This window comes from Crinia signifera, chromosome 11 (genome assembly GCF_055691185.1).
Source record: "Crinia signifera chromosome 11, ASM5569118v1, whole genome shotgun sequence".
Taxonomy (NCBI): domain Eukaryota; kingdom Metazoa; phylum Chordata; class Amphibia; order Anura; family Myobatrachidae; genus Crinia; species Crinia signifera.
Genome location: NC_139227.1, coordinates 43,134,430 through 43,149,317, shown reverse-complemented (window position 1 = coordinate 43,149,317; position 14,888 = coordinate 43,134,430). Strand labels below are relative to the sequence as shown.

Below are 14,888 nucleotides of genomic sequence, written 5' to 3'. Positions count from 1 at the left end.
TGAACTCCAGCTTTACTCCAGCTTTTCTCCAGCTTTACTCCGTCGAGACTTGGCAGCAACAGCAGCCGGAGGTGAGAGGACACACTCCTCCTCCCAGCAGCAGCAAGGGGACAACCGCAGCCTGTGCCCGGCCAGCCTCCGCTCCCTCTGTCATCCCCCTAGTAGCTGCGTTTTCACCTTGCTGCCTTTGAAGTGGGAGCGCTCCATCTAAAATCACCGTAGCACTTTCACCTCACTTGCACACTCTCCTCCCCCCCCGTGCTGCCGCCGCCGCCGCCACATCGCACATCCCCCCGCCCCCCGTGAAGATACTCAGCGGCAGCAGCAGCACGGCCACCGGCAGCAAAAGGAGGTGAGTGTACACTCTCCTCCCCCCCCGTGCTGCCGCCGCCGCCACATCGCACATCCCCCCGCCCCCCGTGAAGATACTCAGCGGCAGCAGCAGCACGGCCACCGGCAGCAAAAGGAGGTGAGTGTACACTCTCCTCCCCCCCGTGCTGCCGCCGCCGCCACATCGCACATCCCCCCGCCCCCCGTGAAGATACTCAGCGGCAGCAGCAGCACGGCCACCGGCAGCAAAAGGAGGTGAGTGTACACTCTCCTCCCCCCCGTGCTGCCGCCGCCGCCACATCGCACATCCCCCCGCCACCCGTGGAGATACTGCCCATGGAGCAGGTGAGCGCCGGGGAGCCCCCCCCCCGCCTAGGGCGCTCCGGTGCTTAGCACCGGCCCTGCCCAGCACAGGTATCCGGTCACATAATGACAGGCAATGGTCACACTCTGCATTGAAACGTGTTCAGAATGAAACGTTTCAACTGCAATGTGAATGACCTGAAACCTGCATTTAAAACGGTAATGTGGCCACTATTAAGGCTCTGACCCGTTTTAATTACCGGTTTAAAATACCGGTTTTTAAAACGGGTCTGCGATGTGAAAGTGGTATAAGGTGCCAATTTTTTACTGCTTACATATACAATGCGATCTGGGCGGAATATTACCGCTCAGGATCGTATTGTAATATGCGATCACTCAGCTGGGCGCCTGTGCATGAGTGTTTAGAATGAATGACGGTAGCCCAGGGACCCACTGCAATGCTGTCTGATGTTGATACATCGGGCAGCATCGAATCCCCCATAGAAACCTATAGGGGTGTACACATGGTGCAGTGTACTTTCTATTCAATCCCGATCGTATTGCTTGGTGTTTGATGAGGCTATATAGTACAGATCTGTACTATATAGTCTTGCCTGCACAGTGTAGTTTTCTATTTAATTTCAATGCCGTGGGGCTGGGCATCAGGATCGAATAGAAATTGAACACTTTAACCACTTGAGTGCTATTCCTGGAAATTTTCCAGGCTCAGCTGCGCTGCCGCAGCGGCCTGTCCCGGAAAATTTCTGCGGCAGGGCCCGGGAGCTCCGTCGTATAATGAGCGACGGTGGGGTGGCCCTACGCTCTGTGGTGGGTTTTGCTGGAGCAGTACAAACCTGCCCTGGTAGGTTTATCCTGCCCCAGAAAAACCAACCACTCAAGGGGTTAAAATAGAACTGTGTGTACACCACATATGGGGATGTGGCCAGTGGCGGTACAGGAGGGATTGGAGATTCCTGCTAAGGTCCCACCTGATACTTTCAGGTGATAATATTTGCGGCTAACCCCCCAAACAGGGATTTAGCAGCAAATATAAAATTATAAATGGTCCCCTAAATGTGAATGGAGCTACACACTACTTCCCTTGTGTACATCCACATTTAGCATCTGCACGCTGTAATAGTTGTCAGTGTATCTATATACACTGCCGTCAGTAGCAGCAGCCTTATGGTACTGGAGGTGCAGTCCGGGCCAGCAACAGAAAACTTAGGCCCCATCCCATCGTGTGGCTCACTCAGCCACGCCCCCATTGTGTGTCTCATGCCCCTTTGAGACAGCACTTAAAAAACGGTATTTTGCAGTTTTTTTTACGGATTTAAAACGGTAATCTGTGCGGTCTGAAAAGTGCATAACCCATTTACCTTTTTAAACAGGTTTTCCTATGGGGAAGCCATTTTCCGAAAGTCACAGCAGGAGCCGGGATCCGCAGCGCAGAAGGTACTGGCCTCACGGGGGGTTTCTTAAACACATTGGGGGGGGGGGGGGGGGGGCTCCAGGGGGTGAAATGCCTATGAATATTTAATGAGCGCTCATTAAATATTCACATTCACTGCATTGGGTCCGCTCACTGGCTGGGTCCTAAATACCAGTTCAGACCCGCAAAAATACCGGGTCTGAGCGGGTAGGACCCTCCAATTTAACCGTTTAGCATAAACTGCTTTTCGTATGGGGGCAGCCATTTTCCGAAAGTCACTTTTTTTTTATAAGCAGCGGGAACCGGGATCTGCAACGCAGGAGGCCCATAGTGCTTACACCTTGGATATATACGGGTTTGGTATGATTCACCGACTACCTGGTCTCAGACAGCGCAACAAAGCCCCTTGCGGGCTCGCTGCGCTCGCCAGGCTGCCTCTATTCTATTCTCCCTCTATTCTATTCTCCCTCTATGGGGGTCGTGGACCCCCATGAGGGAAAAAAGCCGACGGCCGTCGGGAACCCGGCCGTCAGTGTTTTAACAGTTGGGATCCCGACGTCGGGTTAATGACTGTCGGGACCCCGTCCGGCACCCGTATATACAGTACATTTTATTGATCAGATTCTGGTCAGAATCCTCAAAATCAATTACAAATATAGTCCAGTGTATTGCAGACTGGGATGACCAGGGAATGACATCACCTACCTGCCAGGCCTGCTCTGACCCCTCACATGGGGTTATTTTGGTACAGAATGTTCTGCTGTTTGCATTTACTGGATATTGGAGCTGTCCATAGTGTGCAGGCTGTCAGACACATCAGTCATCCAGGGAGTGACAGGAAGCCACGTGTTTCCCTGCAGTGACAATACTTCAGTGCTGTCCGCTTCCATCAGAATTTGACAGAAAACACTAAATGCAGTTGTCTGGTGTAAAATGAGCTTCAAAGTGACTTTCCGACACAAAAATGTGTGCCCTAAACTAGTATATTTTGTCCAATATGAGTCAGTGTACGGTGGAATGTGTGCGCATTTGAGAAAAATGTATGTTACACTGGCCGAATTTCCAGCTGTTGTGGAACCACACATCCCAGCATGCCGTGCCAGTTTTGCTGTAGGGCATGCTATCGTGTAGTTCCGCAGCAGCTGGAGGTCGCACATTGAATACTCCTGCATTGCATCAGTCATTTCTTGGTACAAGCATAGGCATTCTGTTAGGTTAGACTGATCGGCTCTTACGTGTATATAGATTTTCTAAACTTCTAAAACTAAAATGCAGCGGTGTTGCCCATAGCAACCATATTTTAGTTATTATTTCTCTTTCATCCTAGAAAATGAATCCCCACCATAGAACATAAAAACAGACACAATATTCAGGTTTACTTTCCTGCTTATAAATCGAATAAATAGAAACAATAAAGAGATTATACAGTAGTCCCGGTAAGGGCAGGGGTGGCAGATCACAGTGTAGTAATTCCAGTGTAGTAATTCAGCCCTTATCTGGGCAGTGCCCTTATGTTTTCGTTCTGAATTGTTAATGCTGTGCCATCCTGTGTGTTTGTATAACACCATCTTGTACCCCCGATGCCACCATTATGAAGGCCTTCTGTGGTGTAAAGATATATATCATAATATAAGTGGAAGACTGATTGGCAGTGGGAGCCGGGATGGGGGCTCTGTACGGAGAACGTTCTCATCCTACGCTCACGTTCTCAGCTTATTGATCTTCTCCATAAACAACACGACTTTATCATAATCCACATTGCCTCTCCAATCACCGCCCTTTTTAAAATAGGACCCGATGATTAAGGCACTGGCATCAACGTATTTTTCCACATTTTCCAATGTGACCCCAGATCCGATAAGTATTGGTATTCGGACGGAGCGCTGAACCTCTAGGACAAGGAGAACAACAGTGGTTAGAACAATCCTGCTCAATATATACACTGTATATCTTCTGTTGCCACAGGGTTCCATACTGGATGACAATTATAGTGCACGGTCTGTTACATGTATTCTATTATACCTCTGAGCTCTCTTGGATCGGCCTCTTGTCCTGTAGCGACTCCTGTCAGTATAACACCATCTGCTAGGAAGAATTCTGCCGCTTTTGCGGTTTCGGACACAGAAACATCTGCGGTTAACGCGTGGGAGCTGAGGGCAACAACATTCATTCACTTAGGTTGTAATAGGCAGCTTCTTAGTCATGTCTTTGCACAAGTTTTCAATTCGTTAAACACTGAGGGGTAGATGTATTAAGCCTGGTGAAGTGATAAAGTGGAAGGTAATAAAACACCAGCCAATCAACTCCTAACTCATTTTTTAAACACAGCTGATTGGCTGGTGCATTATCACCTTCCACTTTATCAGGCTTAATACATCTGCTCCTGAGTGCCATGAAGCTCACTACGCACATTAAAAGCAGCAATATAAGAGGGGCTTATTAGTTCTGCCTGAAATTCCGATAATCACGCAAAGAGTAGATACTGTATGAGGCCCACAATATTGGCAAATGTATGCAATCCTGGACACATTATAGCGATTCGAAGATACTGATCAATGAACTCCAGCTCATGTGTTTCGGCCAGTTTTGGTTTTCATCAGAGAAAACATAAGCCTATACGATCACATCACATTACCTAACTTCTACGTAATATAATTCTGTAGTTGTATGAATATATTATATAAGGCAAAAGTGTCAGGATAATATAGCAGCCACATACATTATTTATAAGCTACTGATGGGAGGTGTTAAATTGCTCAGCCAAGAAGAACAATCTGCCCATCATCAACAGCGCACATGTTGCACTAGGAGTCAGCCACCGGCTAAAACAGGGAATGTGACCTGTGGCAGTCCATGCTACACATCCCAGCATGCCCTGCAGCAGCTTTGCAGTCAGGCCATGCTAACACTGATACAGGGCCTGCGGTGATGCCCCGCGTTGTCTATCTTTGCACCTGATAAGAGCATATGCGTCCAGGTATATCGTGGCAGCATTTTTACGGAACCAGCCTTACGGTAGGCGATCTGTATTGCACTCTCCGCCCCTACTTATATAATGCGGTCTCTCCTGTCCTATGACATCACACATAACTATAAGCGACAATAAATTAAACTAGTATTACCAAATGCTAACAATGCCCGGCTTGCAGCCCTTTGTTCTCCAGGCCACAGTGTTTCGAATTTTGGAGGGGAACCAGGATTGCCCCAACAGTCACCATGCTGTCATTGGGCAAGCAGCGGAATATTGGAGCTTGTCCAATCAGAAGTACCCTTGCAAGTGTGGAGTCTAGGCACATCAAATCTAGCAGGGCTATGCTGGGAGATGTATTAAGCCTGGTGAAGTGATAAAGTGTATGGTGATAATGTAGCAGCCAATCAGCTAATATCTGTCATGTTACAGGCTGGGTTTAAAAATTAGTTAGGAGCTGATTGGTTGGTGTGTTATCACCACCCACTTTATCACTTCACCAGGCTTAATACTTCTGTTTGAAAAAGGACAGTTAGAAGCTGACTGGTCAGTTTAATCCATCGTCCCCATTTTATGGTTGTGTTAGATAATGAGGATAAAGACCAAAATGATCGAGCCCTGTAAGTAAATAACAGATCTGGGGAAGCACACACTTACCTGTGCTTCTTTTTAATATCAGCAAAGATCTGAATGTGCTCGGCGCCGACTGACTTGCGAAACCTCAGCAGATCCCCTGCACAGGCGTTCACGATGCCTTCGTCAGCCACATGGGAGAAGACAAAGCCCTCGGCTCGGATGAAGTCCAGGCCTGCACCACACAACACACATCACTGTGACTATTACTTAACCCTACACTCTGTCCCATTGCCTCTGCCTGCTGTAACGCTACACATAGGAAGTGCGGTGTCTCTCTACATGAACAGGAGAGCCATCTGCTGGCCAGACCAAGCTACTGCCAGCTGAAAATTCTGTAAGACCCAACTGTACAGTGCTATGAAATATGTGTGCGCTATATAAATACTGTTAATAATCGCTTTTCGGACTTTTGGATAAGATCAAGTGTAGATACCCATGAAAGCTGGTGGGATTGAGGGCACCCCCAGTAGGGGATGGGCCATTACGTGATCCTCTGGCCAAGAGGCCGTCAGCCAGAAGCCTGAGGTGCTATGTGTTGGCTCCTGAGCCTGGGGTACCTGAGCATGCACTGATGTTGGGCACCACCTGTGCATTCCTATGGCATTTTGTACTGCCCTTTGTTTTTCAGGCTGCACTATTATTCCCTCAGCATTTCGTCCAACCTCCGGGCTGGGGCATATTTATTTCACATTTTTGTATACACTCCCCCCCCCCCCCCCCAGTGGGCATGGCTCCCAGAGATGAATTTCGAACTTGAAGATGTGGGTCTGTTTCCCTTGTGTTGTAGGCTTTATCAGTTTAATGATGCCTAATTGCAATCTCCTACTGCTGCAAAACTTACCAAATGGGTGTAAGTGGGATTTAAGTGTCTGTGACATGTTCCCGCATAGACCTGATGCATATGCTACGGTTGCCAACCGGAAAGCATCTTAACTCCACAGATGGCTGTTGAGACATTCTGCTGCCCAGGTGACAAGAGGGGGCGTGGTCACATCTGAAAGGCGTGGCCTTCCCAATTAGAAAAGAATGAATGGGAAATACTATATACACACTGCAGAGGGGGGACATTTCTCTTTCTCTACAGCTCTGCGTATAATAGCACCTATCCCTCCTTCATCAGCTCCCATGGCTTTGCAGATGGATGGAAATGACACTATTCGTGCATGCGGTCTGCATCTTGCACCAGAGTCTTATAAAGCTAAATCTACGCACGGACTGAGCCGCACGGACAGACCACTGCATGGTTATGCAATGCCGTCACAGAAACTTTAATGTGTCTGTTACAAGCCCATCTGAAGTTTGGCTGACTGCAATTCTTTAGTACATATTACACATTTCTCCTACAGCTGGTCCTTGCATGTATGTGCGTATTTGGCATATTATCTCCCCTTCCACCTTACCCTCTGCTGTACATGTATCATCACCATAACCCAAGCATTGCTCTATTCATACAAACATTTACAGGATTGAGGTCAGACCAGAGAAACGGGTTCTTTAAGCGAATTAGAGACAATCAGTTTAGTTTTAGGTTGAGTCCAAAACAGACAAGCTCTTGACCATGAACTGTGGCAATGAAGTTATGTGTCTGGACCTGATCGGTATATGTGGGTGGGATTGTGTTCTGTAAATATAGAGACTTTTCAAATCAACACCCCTCAACACCCCTGGTATGTCTTGTTCTAAGGGGTGTGCTTCTGTAAAGTTCACCATTTTTTCCCCCCGATATGGCTTAACCCCTTGAGTGGTGGGGTTTTGCTGGGACAGGACAAACCTATCAGGGCAGGTTTATCCTGCCCCAGCAAAACCCACCACAGGAAGTTATAAGCCCCCCCTCCCTCACCTCTGCTCCGGCATTAGTACGTTCAGCAATGACGTTGGCGGCAGGCTGGGGGATGTTCGCGGCGGCTCGGGAGGACTCAGGTGCCTGAGCGCTCCCGAGCCGCGCCGACCATACCCGAGCCTGTCGCTGACGTCACTGTAAGATGAGTGACGGCTGGCTGGCGGGTCAGGGGTGCTCCCGAGTGCCGATCACCGGAGCAAAGGTGATGGGGGGGGACTCCATGGTTGTAACGGGGGTTGGCTCTAGAGGTGCTGCGCCAGTGGTGCACACCTGGACACCACTGGCGCGCACCTATTGTATATTAGTGGTATGCCCGGAAATTTTCCGGGACAGCCCGCTGCACCACTCAAGGGTTAATAAATATGGAATCAGCTGTCTCAACCTCCCCACCTGCGTAGTTATCGGTCCACAGCACTAACTGGACCCTGTGGAAGTGGACTGGCCGACAAATACTGTACAGCATGGCTGAAGTAGAACAGACTTGAAGCCTGACGCTGATGGCAGCCGCCCGCCCCGAGCAGGCATCGTCACGCCTGGACAGATCTTGCAAGCAGCAATGGGTGCATCACTCTTGCATACCCATGAGTGACAGACGCACAGGTTAGGGAGGGATGCAGAAGACATTGGTGCTGTCCAGTGGAACTTACCTGCTGCAAGGGCCACCGCCAGCGCCTGCTGATTGGCACAAGCCAGCACCTGAACCCCTAGAGGGAGGCCAGGACAAGTCTGCCGGACAGCAGCACATATAGCTGCCATTGCCGCCGTAATCTCCGGTCCAACGTGAAGGCCGTACGGGATGTCATTCATGTTCTCTACTATTAGGCCGTCCTGACAACAGACAAAGCACCGGAATCAGCAGTTTCTGTAACAATCCAAAGTGCATGTCACTGGCTGTACAAAGTCACGGTCACAGCCCCGGTGCAGGACAGGGGCTCAGCAAACAGATCCAGACTGAGCTCAGTGCCTTTCTATGGACCGTCTAACCCAGAGTGTGACTGGGGCTTTCGCCTTATCCTCACACGGCCTGAGATAAGGGTCATCAGGCTGCAATGGGGACTCATAGCTGTAATCATTGTTTAACCCTTACAGCAGTAGAACTGGGTATGAGTATGTCGGAGAGATACCTTGGGCCTAATTCAGACCTGATCGCACAACTGCATATGTGCAGCGGCCAGCGATTAGGAAGATGTCAGGCCACTATAGTTGAATCCCCCCTTGCAAATTAATGTGCACACTGTGCTCACCGCACACATCGGCGACACTCCCACAAACCGGCCAGTTACCACCCTCAGACGCCAGCTTCCTGTCAATCACCTTGGGAACGGCCAGCAAAGGGAAAAAAAGAAGCAGGATTCCTTCACTAGGTGTCACGCACATGCATTGCGGCACGCACACAATATTAGGGATATGGTTGCATCGATAGTAACAAACTATGTGATGGATGACCATTGATAGTTTTACCTATCGATGGTCATTCATTCTCTTTGACTGACTGGCCCGTGGTCCAATCAGTATGTGGGGGCAGGGCTTCAGGGTTATCAGGGGGTGGAGCTATGCTGTGTCCCGGCACCTTGAAAAAAAGAAAACATCGGTTTTGCTGTGCCATTGATGGAGGGAAACCATTAATGGCAAAACTATTCAACATCAGCCATAAGCCATCTATGATTTCAAATTATCCATGGTCAATGGCCATCCCTAGTTTGTATTAGGCCACTTGTTCCTAATATTAGGGTAATATAGAACACTTATAAAGGTCACATACCAGAAAGTGTTATAAGTATTAGGGCGACATGTACTAAGCCTGGACAAGTGATAAAATGGAGAGTGATAAACCACCAACCAATCAGCTCCTGTCATTTTTCAAACACAGTCTGTAACATGGCAGTTTCGAGCTGATTGGCTGGTGGTTTATCACTTTCCATTTTATCACTTTTTAAGCTTAGTACATCTGGCCCTTATTCTGATTTATACTAGGCATAAGCATCCGGTATCTCTCAGGCAGTTTAGTGAACTACAAGGCCCAGCATGCCATGCATATGGAGGATCCATCATTCCTGCTGATTATATGCATTAACCCTTACAATGCCAGCTTTCCTGTAGACTTCGGCTTCCCGGCAAGCCTCCTCCAGAATCTGTGCCACCGGCAGCACCGAGCGTGGCGTGCCTAAATAGTCCACAGAAAAGGAGGATAAGTCGGACAATAGTGCTGATGTTATTGATTGGTAATACAGACCTGCACCTACCGGGCAATGCTTTCAGGTGCACCATGCCAATCACAGCCGACTTCACACTTCCAAAGAGCTGCAGAAACTTCATGGCACTAAAAGAAAAGACTAATTAGGAACTGACAAAAAATCCAGGGGGAGGGGGGCTACCACTACACATCCCAGCATGCCCTGCCACAGTTTCAGCATGGCCTATTAGTAAAACTGCAGCAAAGCATGCTGGGATGTGTAGTTCCACAGCAGCTGGAGGACTACATGTTGAATATCCCTGCATTAGAAGCCTTTCCTGCAGTGATTATGTCAGTAACGTCAGCTGAGCGGCCGTCCCTTAACCATAGTGAGGGGAGTTGGGGCACTGGTATCATCGTCAGCACCACACGTGTACATAATGCCCATGCACACTGGGACGAGGAGGGAGGCTGCACTACAGCAGGATGACTGACATAAGGACATCACCACACAACCACTGCAACACACAGAAACGTTTCCACCCCTTGATGGAACCTGAGTTGTTTGGCATCTTATTTACAGTTCCTATACAGTGGAGTTCAAGCAACACTTTGCTGTTATCAGCCATTTCAGCGAGAGATTACAGCGACTATCCAACCTGGGTGGGGCACATGCTGAGGCCTCACTCAACACACTTTATCCTGCCAGGCCTCACCCTCTGATAATCCTGACGGTCTACCCCAGACTCCTTTCCAGTGTCGTTTTACACTTATCCCAGACTGCATAAAAAAACACTCAAAAATGGGTGAGGAGCATCAATTGACATGGCTATATGACTAGGCCTCTACTCTGACAGGCCCTGGCCGCATGGAAACACGGCCACCCTGAGTAACCTAAGGGACACCGATTACGGATGGCCATCAAGGATTCAAAATCATCGTTTTCAATGACCGATGTAGAAAAGTTTTGCCATTCATTGGGAGAAACAGAGGGTTTCCCTCCATCAATGTCAAAGCATAACACAATAGTTGTTTTTTTCTTAGCCCCTATAACTCCACCCCAACACCCGTAAAGCTCCACCCCCAGGTTCTGATTGGCCCAAGGGGTCACGCAGTCAAATAAAAGAGATGGCCATCGATAGTTAAATCCATTATTGGTCATATATCACATTGTATGCTACCAACAATGGTGGTTTGCACTATCGCCATCGATGGCAATAGTGTTGATGGCCATCACTAACACTGATGTACATGCAGGGAATTACATGCTGTATATAGGTGCAGTGACAGATACAGTGTCACGCCAACCCATGTTGCTAATATTCTCCCTATAGGAAATGCCTGACACGTGGCTGTCTGTCTTTCTAGGCCAGACGGTCTTTGTTGCCTGCAAACACTGAAGGTGGACATTTTGTGACCATTGCAATGGACTTGAACTTAAATTAAGGCATACGAGGGCACAAGGTAGCTAGGGACAGCTTTTGATTACACCCGTGTGGGCAAAATGCTTCTAGAACACTAATCAGACCACACAACTAGATAACATGAACACTTAAGATCCCCCCCCCCCCCCCCCCCCCCCCCCCCCCCCCGCCTACACCCATTATACCCCTTTTCCACAAGGTTGGATCAAGGTTTTGCACATGGTTCCAACCCAGGTCCAAACCCATTTAAACTGCTCGCTTGACCCAGATTATTCTTTGGGTCAGTCCTTTGGGACAAGCAAAGAAAGAATTTAGGGCCTTATTTTGGTTCATTCTTTCTGACAAAATCCTTCTTAGATGGACAAAACCATGTGCACTGCAGGGGGGGGCAGATGTAACATGTGCAGATAGAATTATATTTGGGTGAGTAATTTTGTTTCTGTGCAGGGAAAATACTGACTGCTTTATTTTTACACTGCAATATAGATCTCACTTTGAAGTAAAACCCCACCCAAATCTAATTCTCTCTGCACATGTTACATCTGCCCCACCTGCAGTGCACATGGTTTTGCCCATCTAAGAAGGATTTTGTCAGAAAGAATGAACCAAAATAAGGCCCTTAGGGGGTTATTCTAGTCCATTCTTTCTGACAAAATCCTTCTTAGATGGACAAAACCATGTGCACTGCGGGTGGGGCAGATGTAACTTGTGCAGAGAGAATTAGATTTGGGTGGGGTTTTTCTTCAAAGTGAGATCTATATTGAAGTGTAAAATCATGCAGTCAGTATTTTCCCTGCACAGAAACAAAATAACTCACCCAAATCTAATTCTCTCTGCACATGTTACATCTACCCCCCTGCAGTGCACATGGTTTTGTCCATCTAAGAAGGATTTTGTCAGAAAGAATGAACTAGAATAAACCCCTTAGTGAGGAATATAATCAGGCAGGGGCTGAGATTCTAAATAAAGCAGCTGCTTAATGAGGGGGTAGTCAGTCCCCGGAAAAATATATACAATCACGTAAAAAGCATGTAAGCAGCGCTGATCACATATACATAAACAATTATTGTCGCAAGTGTTGGATAATAGGTAATAATTCTTTACTGATATACACAGTTAATATACACAAAGTATACAACAATCAGAATAAAGGTAAAAATAGTAAAACCACTTTCTCAGGAAGCGAGTTGGGGAATTTGATAATAGCCCATGTGGAAATAAGTCACAGATGTAAGTGCACTTTACCAATTAGTATAGACCAGGGCTGGGCAACACCGGCCCTCCAGATGTTAATGAACTACACATCCCAGCATGCCTCGCATCAGTTTCAGCATGGCCACATAGCAAAACTAATGCAAAGCATCCTGGGATGTGTAGTTCATTAACATCTGGAGGGCCGGTGTTGCCCAGCCCTGGTATAGACCACCGCTGGCTGGTGGACTCCGGTCCCCAAGTGATTGCAGTCCGCACTAAATATACGGAGCTCCTTGGCCGCCGCTGGAGGTAGATGGATAAAGCTGCAGTTGGCAGTGAAACGCGTTAGGTGCCTTCCCTAAACCCTCAGGATCTAACTTTGGGATATACAAGCCTTTGTGCACAATTCAGAAACTCTACTCCGGTTTTATCGGAGGACGCAAGTCCAACTGACGGGCACTTATTCCATCTACCTCCACCGGCGGCCAAGGAGCTCCTTATATTTAGTGAGGACTGCAATCACTTGGGGACCGAGTCCACCAGCCAGCGGTGGTCTATACTAATTGGTAAAGTGCACTTACATCTGTATTTCCACATGGGCTTTTATCAAATTCCCCAACTCGCTTCCTGAGAAAGTGAAAGTGGATTTAATCATTCTATTCTTTTTATTCCTATTTTTACGTTTATTCTGATTGTTGTATACTTTATGTGTATTAACTGTGTATATCAGTAAAGATTTATTACCTATTATCCTTTGGGTCAAGCGCCTTTGATCTGGGGAACCCTAGGATTTAAGCAGGACCAGGATCAGATGATCCAGGCCCATCATTACCCCTTTTACACACAGTTTTTGACCAGGGTTAATCCAGGAATACAACTAGGAAGGAGGAGCAGTGTTAACAGATAACCCAGGTTGTCTGACCTGACCAAAATTGAGAGATCTGGCAGAGGAGAAACCCGGTTCGGGACGCGATGTGAAAGGGGTATTACACTGCGCTGTTACCCAGGACCTTCCCAGATTATGACTCTGGAGGCTACCTGGCTAGGATTCCCAGGTAACTAGACACACACAAACACTTGTGCGGGCACATGCAGACACCTGGACACGGACACACACACAGTGATACAGAAGGACATACACAGGGGTTCACATTCACACATGGATAAACACACAGGGATACATATTCACACACACATATTGGGCGGTATTCAATGCTCTTTGGCGAGCAGTGCCGATAGCTCGCCGGTCACTATTCAACCGATCCCCCTACACTCGCTGTGGAATGACAAGTGCGGCCTTCAAAACGGCGAGGCTTGTGGCTAAATGCAGCCGGCTCGCTGCATTAGCGGTGAACCTTGCCTTTGGGGGAATCCTCGCCGTCCTGACGGAGAGAAGTCCCCCGGAACGTTGAATAGGGCAAGCGGCCAGCACAGGGGTTAAACGGAGGTTCCCACCGAAAACAAGCCACCCTTGCCACAGACCCCCCTCGCTGGCGGCATTGAATACCGTCCATAGGGATACATAGAGACACACATACAGGGAGGGTATGGGTCATCCCAATTTAGGTCGACAGGTCAACACAAGCATTAGGTCAACAATGGGAAGGTCAAAAGGTCGACATGAGTTATTCATGTTTTTGTCCCGAATATCAACATGGACAAACCGCTGTGTACCGCTGCGCTCTCCATGCTTTTGCGCACGGTGTCTGGCTGCGCTCGGAACACTATTTTATTCTCCCACCATGCCATAGCGGATGGTACGTCATGAAATACCACCTGCCAGCACGTGTTGGCTCAAAAAAAAAAAAAAGTGAAAAACTGATGTCGAAGCTAATACTTGTGTCGACCTTAACAATGTCAACCTTCAGTGGTGTATTCAATGCATGTCGACCTAGTGACACTGGGCTAGATTCTCTAAGCTTCAAAAGTGATAAAATGGAGAGTGATAAACAGCCAGCCTATCAGCTCCTACCTGCCATGTCACAGACTGTGTTTGAAAAATGTCAGACAGGAGCTGATTGGCTGGCTGTTTATCACTCTCCCGTACCTCACAACTTCTGTAGCTGGGAGGTCGGGCCGCGCATGCTCCCGAAAAGGGGGCGCGACCTCGAGAAAAGGGGGTGTGGCCTCGCAGGATTACGCGTCCTCCTGCCACAGCGTCTATTCATGGCAGGCTGGGGGGGCTCCCAACTGTCCCCCCCACCGCGGGACAATAGCGGCCCCGGGCGGTGGGGGGGGACGTTCCCGCGGTAAGCGGGACAGTTGTGAGGTATGCTCTCCATTTTATCACTTTTGAAGCTTAGAGAATCTGGCCCATATCCCCACAGGGATACACTCTGACACACACAGTCAGGGGACTATATTCACAAAGAAGGACACACACGTTGAAAAACAGTGTCAGTGACACTGTTAGCTTCCTTCCTCACCCCCCGGGTCCCGAGTCCCGAGTCCGACAGCGGCTTCGTAATATTTTCACTCACCAGGCTCCAGCGCCTCACGTGCCCGCGCTTCCGGCTGACACATTCTCCCGCCCTCCGTCGCCCGGCCCCGCCTATCACCAGGAGGCCGCGCCCCGCAGCAGTAGGCCC

General features: G+C 48.5%; 1 protein-coding gene across 2 annotated transcripts; it reads right to left on the bottom strand.

The window, feature by feature from the left end:
- Nucleotides 1-3,420: 3,420 nt before the first annotated feature.
- Nucleotides 3,421-14,829, bottom strand: LOC146046052 (uncharacterized protein F13E9.13, mitochondrial-like). 2 transcript variants are annotated; one of them, XM_083165222.1, is made up of 7 exons: nt 14,781-14,829; nt 9,753-9,829; nt 9,591-9,673; nt 8,157-8,337; nt 5,691-5,841; nt 4,088-4,215; nt 3,421-3,956 (listed from the first exon to the last, which is right to left on the bottom strand). In XM_083165222.1, exons 2-7 carry the CDS (start codon nt 9,823-9,825, stop codon nt 3,766-3,768), a joined length of 807 nt encoding a protein of 268 aa, XP_083021348.1. In that variant the 5' UTR covers nt 9,826-9,829; nt 14,781-14,829; the 3' UTR covers nt 3,421-3,765. The 2 variants fall into 2 exon arrangements, with proteins under 2 accessions (XP_083021348.1, XP_083021347.1); XM_083165221.1 differs by having other exon boundaries at nt 14,727-14,804.
- Nucleotides 14,830-14,888: the final 59 nt, after the last annotated feature.

What these genes read in the sequence shown, in the direction of transcription:
- LOC146046052 (XM_083165222.1), bottom strand. Translation starts at nt 9,825, where the DNA reads ATGAAGTTTCTGCAGCTCTTTGGAAGTGTGAAGTCGGCTGTGATTGGC. An exon ending in TCTACAGGAAAGCTGGCATT is followed by an intron (nt 8,338 to 9,590) that starts GTAAGGGTTAAT and finishes GTCTGTTGTCAG; the next exon opens with GACGGCCTAATAGTAGAGAA. An exon ending in CGATCCAAGAGAGCTCAGAG is followed by an intron (nt 3,957 to 4,087) that starts GTATAATAGAAT and finishes TCCTTGTCCTAG; the next exon opens with AGGTTCAGCGCTCCGTCCGA.